Raw genomic sequence first — 14,993 nt, forward strand, 5'->3', positions numbered from 1 at the left:
ATCTTGACCAAGCAAGGAGTGTTACTCTGCCGGAGCGTTGTCACAAAGATGTAAATAGTCACAACCCTGCTGTAACCTTCACCAACATATAAGGAGAAGTCTCGGTCTATCGTCTGGTGATGGATCTAAGCAAATGGAGGAAGGAGTTGAAATAGACTCCAAGACAAGTGGCTAACTGGAATGTGGATGTAGGCAAGCATTTCAGGTTTGGTCGAACCATGGGAAAAATCTCGGTGTCTCTGTCTTTGTATTCTATTTCTTGTTTGATTTCTTAGTTGCACTTCTCTACTTATCTTTGATATATAAGTTGCTTGTGGAGTGCAGGACTTCTTGAGAACGAAACTTCGACCCCGCTGCGATCTACTCGACTCGAATACATTTCGCTACATACAATGCTTCGAGTAGAGTAAGAAGTTCTAAGTTTTTAGTGTTAATTTTTATTCGCCAATTCAGCCCCCTCTAGGCGACATCTAGATCCACGTTCCCAGTCAAAGGGAACTTCCAGTAAGGAGTTGGGTAATAAATACCTAAAAAATAACAGAATGACTAAATAAAAATAATCATAAAACAAAAATACTGACATAAAAATAACACAAAATATTAGCGACTTCAAAAATAGAACTACTAAACAATGATTGCCAATGTAACCACAATGTCCGAATACAAAAAATTCGTAAAAACATAATGAGTGACACATCATAACAAAATGATTGAACACCAAATTAGAAAATGGTTGATTACAAAATTACAATTACGAACTACAAAAATAGAATGACTAACTACAAATTAGAATGACTGAACAAGTACAATGACCGAGCACACCAAAATCACATGAAACATTCACAATTTTTTGGAATCAAACAAATTGATCCTGCCATAAGTTCATGATAAACAAAGGAACGACTGACACATAAACAACATCAATTGAGCACAAAAAAGCACCAAAACACATACAAAACTTACACAAAATCTATCATAGTGCTTTGAGTTACTTGTCACAATCTCCAAATCCACTAGGAACAAATTGCACGCAAAAAGCAATAGGGAACCAAATCCACCAGAATGTTTACATTTGGAGGAAAACTCGCTAGGGTTGAAATGCTAAGATAGCAACCGAAGAATTCACCAGAGAGGATGACAGAGATGATGAATTGGATTGTAGCCTACACAATCCGCACCATAAACATCCACTGATCTCCACAACTACGAAACCCCATAATGTTTACATTGGGGGGAAACTCGCTTGGGTTCAAATGCTAAGAGAACAACAGAAGGACTCACCAAAGAGGACACCAGAGATGACAAACCGGATTACAGCCGAGACAATTCGTACCACAAACCCCTCGATCTCTACAACTACAAAAACCATGGAGGATTCCACAAAAAGCCATAAACCACCTAGGTCATTGAGGCCACCACGAGGAAGCATGGACCAAACCAATGCCGAAAAAACACCACAACTACACGCGGAAGATCAACCCCATCAATGGAGGAGAGAGCATGTGCGAAAATCAATAGAACTAAAGCGCAAGAGAGCAGAGAGGAGAGAGCACGACGAGCGGGAAAAAATGAAGCAACTACCACGTGAGAAAAAAGGTGAAGGGGAACGAACATGAGTTGGTTTGCATATAAAGAAAATTAGGCTGCCTTGGTGTCGCTGCTGGGCAAGCTTGGTTTCAGTTGGGAGCCTAGGTATGAAAGCACCGAATACCTACATTAAATTTTTAATAGAGTAATATATATATATATATATACTATACTTAAAGCACCAGTTTCAACGGTCGTCTCACGTCATCTTTTTACAAAAAAATCCCTACATTTCTTCCAAATAAACTCAGTGTAAAATGTTAAAAAACGGTGCAGCAAGTGGGTTATGTTAAAAAGCGGTGCAGGAGGTGGGGTTTGAAACCACACCTTGATGGAAGAAGGGTGGGAAACACTGGGCAAGGCTGTCTAACCAGTAGAACATCATGCTCAGATGTTTACAAACTATCCTGGACTGATCAGTCTTTTTCTCTTTAGGTTGGTGCAGCCCTTCGTCTCAAGGCATGTCACTATGCCGAAGCTCCCTAGAACGTAGCTTCGGCCTATACCTTCATGCTATGTATGCTTGTGCCAACTTGCTTAGAGGACCTTCGGCGATGAAGCAGGCCCCCAACAAATATAAATTGTACATATGTATATATGATTTTTTGTAAAATAAAAAAATAATCGTGTCAGGCTGGGCCAGCACTACGGGCCGAGGGTACGACCTAAGCACTGCACGACACTCATGCCGGGTTGGCCCAGGCAATATTAAATAGGTCGTGCCTCAGGCCGACTCGCCAGACACTTCTCATTTGGCCATCTATACCAGTTGCCACCACCTCGTTCGCCATTCTACTTCTTTTCTCTCTCTCCTCATGCCTCCACCTCCATGCCACCCCATTCTCGACAGGGGGAGTATGAGCATGCGCCTCCTCCCTGTATTTGTCCGACACCAGCCCCGACACCGGCTCGCGTAGTGGCTATTGCACATCCACGAGTACATTTCACATCATGCACGCACCATTGTTTTCGCCGTCATCGGACGTCCCGTTTGTCTTCCCGGCCTTCGCCCTGTTCTTCCTCCCCAACCTGCTGCCCCGCCCATGGCTGCAGCCGCGAGCCGACCGACGCTCGTCAACACGGGTACGAGGCGAGTTAGTCATGCTCTCGGCCTTTCTCCGTGTGTGCCGTCGAGGAGGACATGGTGACGCCTGCCACGCTTAGGTTATCTTGGCAATGAGAAGTCCAGGTCTAAGATATTGGACAACCAAGGCCCATAGTGTGGCAGCAGTCGGCATATGCTACGGAGTTGGTGATGGTGTTGTGTTGCTTCGGCAGGTCTAGGGCTAGGATGACACTCGCATTCTCTCGCTCTTCTCGAATTGACGCCTGGTGTAGGTGCCTCTCGGTTTGGAGCTGCTCCGGCTGGGCTTCTTTCTTCACTTGCGTGCTCTCTCCCTATATATCTAGCGGTATACTACCTCTGTTGCCTCGAGATGCCCAGGTCTTCGTCGTGTCCTTCTCCGGCAACGAACATATATGTCCGTCTCTTCTGTTCCCTTCTGCTCTACGAAACCTTGGAAGTGGGGGAGACGAGGGATGAAGGTCTCTAATTTGCTGCCTTTGGTATTCATGCGTTCATAACAAATATTATGCGAATAGCGGAGACAATCAATAAAAAATTTTGATATCTTTTTATGGATAATTTACGTGGGTATTATTGTGAGCCGTCACAACAAACGGGTAACCGACTAGTATATATATGGTAGAGCTATTTATAACTGAATGGTTGAATGAGTGAAACTCTCACCTTGGCTGGTTGAGACTAAATGAGCTGAGCTGACAGACTTTTAAGCTCGTTTCAATAATGAGCTAGCTCTAGCTCGTGAGCCCAACATGAAACATGCATAACAAATTTATAACAGTACAATAAAATTTTATTTAATAGAAGGTAGAACATGTTCTTAACTGCTTATTTAAACAAAAAATATTATTAGTATTTAATAATTGTATTTATTTTTATAGTAATATAGTAGACGTATATATTTTTTAAAAAATAGTATGCGTATTATTTTCTTGACTTACGAGTCTAATGAGCTGATCTGAGATACTAACAAACCGAGCTAAGCTAACTTTTTTATAACTAGACGAGGGCACGAGGCAAACGAGCCGAGCCATCTAGGTGATGTTTGGTTCGCGAAATGTAACGTAAATGGTAATGGTAACGATTCACATTCGAATACCGGTGATAACAAATTTAAATAAGGCGGTATCTATTGTAGTGTGGTATCGATTACTGTTAAAGTTAAACAAACATGATTTAATGTTATCAGTTAGTCATTCCGTTACCAATATTCCGTTACCAATATATGAACCAAACAACATCTAAGTTCGTTTGAAAGTAAAGCAGTGACGAACGGACGCCTGACGGACAAGGGCAGATCGTTTGAAAGCCAAGAAGCGACGAACGCAACGTGAGGGTGGACTAGCTCCATCGAATGCGGGCCTTCATTGCCTGAGCCGAACCTTCCATCAATACTAGTGGCGGAGAAGCCATTATAGTTTAGTATGACATTAGTCATATCTTACTTTTTAAAATTCTTATATCTTCCACTATAATCACAAAGCAAGACACAGTGTAGTGTATGTGTTGTCTTGATTCTAGTAACTGGTCTTAAGTTTGATTCAAGATTCTTGCAGATTTCGTTTTTTTTTTTCAGCCGTACTATAATTTTTGTTTGCCCTCCGCTACTGATCAGTACCAACTCCTCGACCTCCCAGCGAGTCAAACACGCGGTTCGTTCTTACTGGTTTCCCGGGAGAGAGGCCTTTTTTTTTTGTATGTGTGTGTGTCTGCGCTGCTGCTGCGTCTTCAAGAGTTCAAGTCGTCTTCTTGGACGCCATTCTCTTCTCTCCGGCTCTCCCGGATTCCTTCTCCCTCATGCATTTCTTGGCCCCGGCCAGCGGGCAGTGATATCGCTCCCTCGTCCGTCTGATACTTTGTCGTCCATTGTTTTTTTTTCAATCCCAAGTGTTCATCAGCTCCAGTTCCCAACCTGAGCAGCAGCAATCAGAAGAGAAGGCGAGAAAGGAAACCGGGTTGTTTCGGTTCCATTTTGATTCGACTGGAGGAGATATACGCACACCCAAATCGAATACATAGTAGGGGGGATGAGGCTGGTGGTGCGCGTCATCGAGGCGCGGGGCCTCCCGCCCACGGACGCCGACGGGACACGGGAGCCCTACGCCAAGGCGCAGCTCGGGAAGCAGCGGGCCAAGACCAAGGTGATGCGCAAGACGCTCTGCCCCGTCTGGGACGAGGAGTTCACCTTCCGGGTAGGGGACCTCAGTGACAACCTCCTCGTCTCCGTGCTCGACGAGGACCGCTATTTCGCCGACGACGTCCTCGGCCAGGTCAAGGTGCCCCTCACCGCCGTGCTCGACGCCGACAACCGCACGCTCGGGATGCAGTGGTACCAGCTGCAGCCCAAGAGCAAGAAGTCCAAGCTCAAGGATTGCGGTAATGACACCTAAGCAGTTATCTTAGTTTAATTCAGTTTGTGATTTTTGTTTCCCTTCTAGTTAAATGGTTGTCCCATATCCCATGATGATGATGATGATAACCCTGTGTAGGAGAGATTAACTCGCAAAACATGTTTGTTTCCTGATGATGGCTTTTGTAGGAGAGATTCATCTCAGCGTTTCTCTGGCTCAAAACTACTCCGACGAGACAACGGCACATTGGGCCTCAGATGACCATGACCTTGCATCGAATTCAGACAAATCAACTGAACTGGTGAAAGGATCTTCTTTCTCAAATATTCCTATAGAGGTACGCACACAAGTATCAGAGGTCGATGAGACAGAAGTTGCCAAGGAGGATAAATCAAACGCTGCCCCATCATTTGTCAACAAGCTATATCAAATGTTTAATAGTAAACCAAAAGATGCAGAAGCTTCTGCTCCATCTTCCTCCAAGTTGAACGACGCTTCAGATATTACCGAAGAAATGCTGTCAACCAACTCTGAAGCTCCTGATAAGCAGGATCTTGATGCCAGTGCATCTATGTCCTTCGATGAGCTACTGAAGGCCTTTGGTTCTCGAGGTGAAGGGAAAGAAATGCCTGAAAATTTGTCAGGTGGAGTTGTTCTTGATCAAGTTTATGCTGTTGCACCGAGTGATTTGAACACACTTCTTTTCTCTCCAAGTTCAGACTTTCTGCAATCACTTGCAGAGATTCAAGGAACTACAGGTCTTGAAATTCAACAGTGGCGACTTGAAAATGACGGTGAAATCCTGAGGAGGGTGGTAAGCTACACAAAAGCTCCTACCAAACTAGTTAAGGCTGTGAAAGCAACAGAAGACATGACATATTTGAAGGCAGACAGAGAGATGTTTGCAGTTTTAGCAGATGTTAGTACTCCTGACGTTCCTTTTGGCAATACTTTCAGAGTTGAGGTTTTGACCTGTATAATACCAGGACCTGAACTACCAGATGACGAAAAATCTTCACGACTTATGGTCTCTTGGCGCATAAATTTTGTCCAAAGCACCATGATGAAGAGCATGGTTGAAAATGGAGCAAAACAAGGCTTAAAGGATAACTATGTTCAATTCTCTGAGCTGCTGGCTAAAAATTTTAGGCCAGTTGATGCAAAAGATACAACATACAGTAATGAAGTCCTTTCTTCTGTGCAACCAGAGCAAGAATCTGACTGGAAGCTAGCGTTTCGAGTATTTGGAAATTTCACACTTTTTTCCTCAGTTTTTGCATTTGTTTATGTTTCTGCACACATCTTCCTTACAAGCCCTAGTATAATTCAAGGTCTTGAGTTCCCGGGCCTGGACTTGCCGGATTCTGTTGGTGAAGTTGTAGTTTGTGGAGTTCTTATTCTACAAGGACAGCGTGTGCTAAATATGGTTGCACGATTCATCCAGGCGAAGAGGCAGAGAGGTAGTGTGTATCGCTCTTCTTATGTTGTTTCTTTTTGGTGGGGAGTGTAATACATTGTTTACCCAATTGTCAATTCATCAGATTACACATGCACCAAGTGGTGACAGTCAGAACTACTGTAAGTAATGAAATTTGAATAGATAAATCCTGCAGTACATGGCATTCAATAGCCACAAGAACATGTAGCTGTAATGCCTTAATTCAAGTGCTTCCTAATAGGACTAACATGTTACTGTGTTTTTCTTTGATTCAACAAAACGTTCAGGTTTCAGTTACTGTTCTGGTTAATTACTCTTAGAATCTGCTATATTAACCTTTTGGATTGTATATTAGGTGATCATGGAGTTAAAGCACAAGGGGATGGCTGGTTATTGACTGTTGCTCTCATGGAGGGAACTAACATGGCAGCAACCAAATCATCTGATTACTCTGATCCATATGTTGTATTTACATGCAATGGGAAGACAAAGACAAGTTCGATTAAGTTTCACACCCTCGAGCCTCAGTGGAATGGTAAACCTATACCTTCCCTTTTTCTGTTATTCATCAGCCATTGAAGTGGCATAAATTGTCAAGCAGCTTCTCTTATATATATTTTTTGTTTACCAACATCTTTTAGTTTTGTGGCTCCATTACTTCTGCACCTCTGTTGGGCACTTCATATATTTATCTGTAATCTGGTCCATTACTTCTGCAAGTTCCTGAGTTGTGTGCTATAACCTTTCCAAAACTTCCAGAAATTTTTGAGTTTGACGCCATGGAAGATCCTCCATCAGTGATGGAAATACATGTGTATGATTTCGATGGACCGTTCGACAAAGTTGCCTCCCTTGGTCATACTGAAGTGAATTTCTTGAAATATAATAATATATCCAAGCTTGCTGACATTTGGATTCCTCTGAAAGGAAAGCTTGCTCAAGCATGTCAGTCAAAATTGCATCTAAGAATTTTCTTAAACAATACAAGGGGTACTGAAGTAGTGAAGGATTACCTGGACAAAATGGAGAAAGAAGTTGGCAAAAAGGTGGGAATTTTCTCTTTTGTCATCAATTGTGGCCAGTATCATCCTATCTTGGCAATGTATTGACTTACTCAGAATTCATTCTACAGATTGCTATGAGGTCCCCACACACAAACTTAGCATTCCAGAAAATATTTTCTTTGCCACCAGAAGAATTTCTTATCAATTATTTTACTTGTCACTTAAAGAGGAAAATGCTAACACAGGTAAATATCCGTTACGTTTATTTGCCTTTTGTGCTTCTTTTTTTATCGTATAATGTGGGTGAGCCTCAGATCAGTTCATAATCTTCAGCACCCTTGTTCTCATTATCCTAGAGATGACTTGTCAGATTTATGCACATGAATTGTTATGTCAGGGGTTTGCAAATCTACAGATCGTAGTCACTTTTCACCTTCTATTCCAGATCATTTATATTCACTATGATCCAGCTTCACAATCCTGTTTAAAAAATATATTTAACTTATTTGTCTACTTCTCTTGATTCAGTTGTTCTAATCAACGATTACTTAAGGGTATAACTGTTACTTTACAACAAACTCAACATAACCTTTTTATTTTATCAAACTAAATCATGTCTGCCTGTGTTGCAGGGTCGTCTTTTTCTATCTCCAAGAATATTTGGGTTTTACACAAATATTTTTGGCCACAAAACAAAATTCTTCTTACTTTGGGAAGATATTGAAGACATTTTACTGGTCCCTGCAACCCTATCCTTAATGGGAAGTCCATCTCTGGTGATTATTCTTCGAAAGGGCAGAGGAATGGATGCAAAGCATGGCGCAAAGCAACTGGACAGTCAAGGGAGACTAAACTTCCATTTCCAATCTTTTGTCTCATTCAATGTGGCACATAAGTAAGTCCATCTCTGGTGATGATCATCATATCTTTGCAACTTATCATATGTGGTTGGCCATCATAAGAGAATCTCCTTAAAAATGGTTGTCTACCTTTCTGTCTATTTACACCTCACCTGTCTGGTCCTATTTCTTCACGAGTATGTTTAAAATGCCAATGGCCTGCTCTACAGAACAATAACGGCACTGTGGAAGGCAAGGTCCTTGACCCCTGAACAAAAGGTAGAGCTTGTAGAAGAGGAATCAGAAACAGAAGAGTTCCAAAACGTGGAAGGAGAATCTTTCTTAGGGATAGAGGATGCCCAAATGTCAGGAGTGTTCTCATCCACAAAACCTTTTGATGTAAGGTTCCTTATTCTATTGAGAGATAATGTGCGATCGACCATGTTCTCCATAAAGAATGAAAGAGTTACAGCTTTACATTGTAATAACTTTGTGTCACTAGGTAACAACACTCATGGGCATATTTGAGGGTGGTCCTTTGGAGTGCCGGGTGATGGAGAAAGTTGGCTGTATGGACTACTCTGTTACAGCATGGGAACCTGTCAGAGCTGATATTTACCAGAGGCAAGTTCATTATAAATTTGACAAGAAATCAGTACGGCATGGAGGAGAAGCGATGAGCACTCAGCAGAAGTCCCCTTTGCCTAATAAGAATGGCTGGCTTGTTGAAGAAGTGATGACGCTTGAAGGTATCCCTGTTGGTGAATGTTTCAATGTAAGAGCTGATTCCCTAGTATTTTTTTATACAAATTTTAATGTCAGATATATGTTGCATTTTGTATTATACTTCCTCAATTCCAAACTATAAGTCGTTCTGACTTTTTTTACATACATAGCTTTTATTACATATCTAGACATAGACTATATCTAGATACATAGCAAAAATAATGTACCTTAAAAACCTAGAATAACTTATAAATTTAGAATGGAGCATCATATCTTCTTTTTTTATGATTGTTATTCTTTCTGTCATGTGGTTCACTTTTTATTAGCTTGATAATCTTGAATGTGTTCTTGTTCTTTCTCTACATTCATTCTCTCTTTTCCATGGGAATCCCATGGTCAGCCAGAAACACATCGGCCTGGTGTGTTTTTGTTGGATGCCACACATATACTAGTTTGGTGGATATTGGACATTTTCATTTGGGCCTCAATGATAATTACAATGGTGGTATGCTAGAGGATCACGAAAACACTGCAGTATTTACAAGTAGATGCATTTGGTAGGAAAAGAACGAAAGAGAAGTAGTTTCATTGGTCATAGACAACAATCATCTCGTTCTGTTATAGTGAGCAGAGTGCCAGATAGATTAGATTGGTTTAGTTTGATAGAAAAGAGAGATTAGATTGGTATGGTTGTTTTAGAAAAGAGATGTTAGATTGATTTGGTTAGGATAAAGATCACATGCTTAGGGGTCAAGCAAGAGATAATGATCATTTGCTTAGTTGTCAAGTAAGCCTCTCTATATAAGGAGAGGAGATGTATCTGTTGAAGTGTATAAGTGGATTATCTACCTTCTCCTAACAGTAAGCTTTTGGGTTGAATTGGTTAGTGTGTCCACTCTAACATGGTACCAGAGTCAGAGGTATCAAGTTTGAATCATAGCAGATGTTTTATTTGTGCCTCCGCTCCTTTATTTCCACCTTTGCGCCTTTCTCTCTGGCTACACGTGAGTGGGGATGATGAAGTGTACAAGTGGATTGCCTACCTTCTCCTAACAGCTTAAGCTTTTGGGTTGAATTGGTTAGTGTGTCCACTCTAACAGTATCAATCTAATCAAGCAAGAATTAAGAAGGAAGATCTTTCCCTCTTGCTCGCCCATGGAAAAGGCCCTGGCCACCCCTTGTGCTCCCTCAACACTAGCCACCACTATAACCTATACAACAATCTGGTACCGGAGATGCCAGGACATGACGACGACAACAACCTGGTGGTCTTCTCCGTTGTCGTCTCCATCGCCACAGCGACTACCATCGACTCCACTGTCTCCCCCGCCATGTATGACTCCTAGTACGCTAACTGGAACTTCCAGCGCTTGATCATGCAACAGCTCATGTCGCTCTTGGCACGACTGAGTGCAATGGAAGCACGATAGTCCATGCAGCTCGCTTTCCTGGAAGCTCGGCAGATCGCCGCCTCTTCAATCGTCTACCTGCCTGGCTTTTCTTTTGGGCCGCCTAAGTACGACGGCATACCAGTGACCTCTAGTATAACACTAGCTACGTGGCTATGCCCACACTTCTCTCTACCACCTGCTGCGCCTCCACTTCTGATTCCATTTGTTGGGAGCCATCAGGCATCCTCGTCGGTGGGCGCCATACCCTAGGACTTTCCCTATGGGATGTCTGGGTACGAAATGATGACGTTCCCATCCTTCTCCACCTCTAGGTCCCTATCGTAATGGTTAAGGCTTCCGAGTACGTCCGCGCCACCCTTTGGCTGGGCTGTTGTAGAGTGGATGGTGACGGCCCGCTAGTAATGATGGCCACGGTTCGGAGATTTTCTCGGTCAGGACCATGTTTCGATCTCTTATTAATATAATACCGGGAGAACGATCTTTCCTTCCTCGGCCGAGTTTTTTTTCTCCACCTACAACGGGAAAGAGGACCCTCTGAACTGGCTCAACTAGTGTGAACATGGATGGAAACCGTAACAAAAAAATTCTATAACAGGGGCCTCATAATCGTATCGTTTCCATAAAGACAATATCGTTTGCAAAAAAATCATATTTAAAATTTGAATTTCAAATATCTATCAACATTGTATTGTTGTCACCAATAAGTAGATTAACTATGAAACCATGTAAATTTCTGACCGTCCGACAATCGTTTTCATATAGACGATATTGTTTTCGACTGTTCCGATTGTTTTCATCCCTAATTGCGAATAGTTCCTTGTGAAGTGTTCACTCGCCGGGGCACCTGTTCTGGTTTTGAGGCAGCTTTTCCAGCCCTAGGGGCATCTCCTACGTTGGCCTCTGGGGCAACTCTTCTGGCCCTTGGGGCACATGTTCTACCCTCTGAGGCACCTGTTCCATCACTCGAGGCACCTCATGTGCTGGCCCTGGGGCATCTATTTCGGCCCTCAGAGCATCTCCTGCGTTGGCCCGTGGGGCAACTCCTCTTTTGGCACCAAGGCTACTCTTTTGGCCCCCGAGCCACTTCTTCTCCCCCCTCGAGGCACCTGTTCTGCCTCTCGAGACACCTTGTGCCCTGGCCTCTAGGGCATTTATTTTGGTCCCCAAGGCACCTCCTTCGTCAGGCCCCTTGGGTGACTCCTCGTCCAAACCCCAAGGCAACTCTTTTGACCCCAGGGCAACTCTTAGTACCTCTAGGTTAGGGTTTTAGTGGGGTTGCTTAGGGTAGAAGCAAAAGGGTTGCTTCTAGGGTAAGGATTCATTATTTACTGGAATAAAATGCTCCTGCGGAATTTATCTGTGCAGAGAAAAGAGCGAACTAGAGTTCGGACGAACGAAAGATCGAGCGATTAACTAGACCGAGAATTTGATTTGACGCTGCGTGACAAAATCTTTTGTGTCATAATTGAAAATAAAATTTGAGTCCAGGTTTGGACCGGCTTTCGGACTTACGGTCAACAAGGCGAGTTGTGATATTTAAAAATCGTTGTCAACGTTGGTTTCAAAATTGAGTCAGATACCGGGATATCGAGTTTAGTCAGATAAGAATAATTAGAAGCCAACACAACAGAGCATTCCATTTAAGAGTATGGATCTGGATAAAACATTTGAATATAGACCGAATATCAAGAAAGCGGATTCGAGCACAAGTCGGATATCAACTATCGAGAGTTCGAATACAGGAGTTTGGACGGAATTTATAAGTCGAGATTGATTTTCGAGTTTGCATTCGTTCCAAGAAATAAAAGTTTTAACACGCTTCGAATTCAGCATTTCTCGAGACTGAATAGCTCCGAATTTGGTGAAACCTTCACGAGTAACTTGATAAAAGGAGATAGACGCGATCGAGAAATAGAAATTTACACTGAGGATCCGAGCTTAGGACAAATCTCCCGACATGACACGAAATAAACACCCGGGGTGTCACAGTCTAGGGCACATTTTTGCCCCCTAAGGCACCTGTTCCGCCCCCTGAGCACCTCAACTTCGAGGGCTTTCCTGTGTGGCGTAGATTAGCAGCCATCCGGTGGGGAGAAGGCATGGGGTCTCTTGTAGGGGTGCACTACCTAGTGCCGCCGCATTGCATCACCAACCTCCTTCAATGCGTCTATGTGGGTTGTTGTGACCACTCCCAGATCTTGACACCTGCCAAACTACGAGGTGGTTGTACACATGCAACCCTATCGTTTGTATGGTGCCCATCTAAGTTCCGCATCTCTAGAGGAACATCGACATCTACAGCCATGGCCAGCAGCACAACTCGAGGACGAGGTGTCGTGGAAGGGTGTAGTGTTATGGCAAGTGAAAAGTCGAACAGATTAGATTAGTTTGGTTTGTTAGGAAAGAGAGATTAGATTAGTTTGGTTTCTTAAAATCAGATAAGTTACATTGATTTGGTTAGGATAAGGATCACTTGCTTAGGGGTCAAGTAAGAGATAAGTATCGCTTGCTTAGGAGTCAAGTAAGAGACAATGATCGCTTGCTTAAGAGTCAAGTAACAGATAAGGATCGCCTTGCTTAGGTGTCAAATAAGTCTCTTTATATGAGGAGTAAGAGACAATGACCTGCACATTTTTTCCAATGTCCATTTTTCTAAGGAAAATTAGTTCATTTTCCCTTAGAAAATGAAAATCTCTTAGAAAAATGAGGTTCTCAAACTAGCACTAAATATATAAAGGGTTACTTTCTCCATTGAATCCAATTCTCACCTCTTGAGAAGTTAAATAATTTATAGTTTGACCAAATTTGTAAAACTACTAATATTTATTATACCAAATTAATATCCTTGGATTGGTTTTGAAATTTATTTTATAGTAAACTTATTTGAAGACATAAATGTTAATATTATTTTTTATTAACTTAGTCAAACTTAAAAAATGACTAGTCCCAAACCTAGAATTGTATTCTTTTTGGGATGCATGAGTTCTTATTTCTTAATTCTGACTTATTGTGCTCCCCTTGGACCAGCTCCATATTCGATACCAACTAGAGAACAATGTATCCAAGCAGAAGACTTGCACTATCCAGGTATCTATTGGCATAGTATGGTTAAAGAACTGCAAGAACCGAAAAAAGATCACGCATGATATAGCAACCAATGCATCTTCTCGCCTGAAGAAGATATTCAGCCAATTTGAGAAGGAACCTATACCAGCAAAGTAGGAACCTTGTTTTTGTCTGCGTCCTACTTTTGCTGCTGCACATATGCTAGCACTATGTATTTTCTTGCTGCCCATGCTGAGCAAAGATCAGGGACATAGTGAGGAAGTTGCAACCCAAGGCAAAGCCCTCAAGAAGACTTTTATAAAGCAACCGTATTGCAAGATTTTAGATTAGAGAACTGTACAGCCTGGAATGTGGTTTAGCTTAACCATGTATACATAACATTCAAACATTGTTTTTGACTTCTACAAAAAGGTAAGAGGATATGAATTTCTGAATCTTGCCTACACACCCTTTTAGTTAGATTGGAAGTAAACATGTTGTTCGCTTTGGATTAAAACCATTTGTTTTGACTGCTACAGCTACAATCCATAAAGACAAAACACTATAAAAGCACAACAAGTAGGTACTGATTAAAGCTAAGTGCTAACTAATCCTTGTTAGCTTTTGGATGTACCTAAACTTGCAAAAACCTTCAAATTATCTCTTACCCTATTTTGAAGGTGGTTTTCTTTTTTAGTTAAAAATGGTGATGTTGGGGGCCTTCGGCTTCCGAAGGTCCTCAAAAACGTGATTTGACAATGTTTTCTAAGTATGCGAGCAGGTATCTTCAGAATCAGGAATTAGGTTGCGGGTATACAGAAGCATGGTCAAGACGAAGCTTGACTGGGACGGCGATCATGACGAAGGATAAGATGATCACGAAGCTATATGCAGAAGAGCTTCGGCATCACGGCGGAAAGGGGAAACCGACTTAAAGATGAAAAGCCAAACTAGACCTCGAAGAATTACTATAGGGTTATTGATAAATGTAAAGGGCATTATTGTAATTTTGCATGGGCTGCGTCCCGTGCCTATAAATAGGTGAACAGTATCCCTGTACTGTTCACGCTGACTTGGCATTCACTTTTACGCCACGCCTGTATTTTCTTTCCTTCAAGCCGAAGGTACATTTGTAATTTATCTTCGCATACATAAGTAATACAAATAGAAATATATTAATAATAATGATGTTTACAGAAATTATGCTACTTTCTATTCTTTGTTTGAATGTTTTTCATCTTTTACCACGATCATGAAGGTATATCCTTCATGACCTTCATCCTAAATTCGTTATATCCGAAGGGAAATAACGATTTGAAGGACGAAGGGCTTTTGATATTTAACATTTTATGTTGCCTTGTTCTTGATTCATAGCACTTGAGAACAAGTCCCCAACATTGGCGACAACCTCCGGTGAACTCACTTCCACTTTTTGAATCTTGAACACTTTCGGCAAGCATCACCTTTGTCATGCCGCCGAAAAAAGCTTCAGCGACAGGGGCTGGTA

General features: G+C 42.1%; 1 protein-coding gene across 3 annotated transcripts; it reads left to right on the forward strand.

The window, feature by feature from the left end:
- The first annotated feature begins 4,335 nt into the window (after positions 1–4,335).
- On the forward strand, positions 4,336–14,668 carry LOC103638293 (C2 and GRAM domain-containing protein). 3 transcript variants are annotated; one of them, XR_002265046.2, is made up of 10 exons: positions 4,508–5,047; positions 5,211–6,482; positions 6,816–6,995; positions 7,220–7,506; positions 7,593–7,709; positions 8,097–8,359; positions 8,534–8,702; positions 8,806–9,078; positions 13,469–13,918; positions 14,268–14,668. XR_002265046.2 is itself a non-coding variant. In XM_008661246.2 (9 exons), exons 1-9 carry the CDS (start codon positions 4,699–4,701, stop codon positions 13,661–13,663), a joined length of 3,105 nt encoding a protein of 1,034 aa, XP_008659468.1. In that variant the 5' UTR covers positions 4,336–4,698; the 3' UTR covers positions 13,664–14,022. The 3 variants fall into 3 exon arrangements, 1 of the variants encoding a protein (XP_008659468.1); XR_002265045.2 differs by having other exon boundaries at positions 14,026–14,291; XM_008661246.2 differs by lacking the exon at positions 14,268–14,668 and having other exon boundaries at positions 4,336–5,047; positions 13,469–14,022.
- The last annotated feature ends 325 nt before the right edge of the window (positions 14,669–14,993 follow it).

Source organism: Zea mays, chromosome 9 (assembly GCF_902167145.1).
Source record: "Zea mays cultivar B73 chromosome 9, Zm-B73-REFERENCE-NAM-5.0, whole genome shotgun sequence".
NCBI lineage: Eukaryota > Viridiplantae > Streptophyta > Magnoliopsida > Poales > Poaceae > Zea > Zea mays.

Coding starts and splice junctions, on each gene's coding strand:
- LOC103638293 (XM_008661246.2), top strand. CDS start 4,699: ATGAGGCTGGTGGTGCGCGTCATCGAGGCGCGGGGCCTCCCGCCCACG. Junction 7,710..8,096: donor AGAGGAAAATGCTAACACAG/GTAAATATCCGT, acceptor CCTGTGTTGCAG/GGTCGTCTTTTTCTATCTCC. Junction 8,360..8,533: donor TCATTCAATGTGGCACATAA/GTAAGTCCATCT, acceptor CCTGCTCTACAG/AACAATAACGGCACTGTGGA.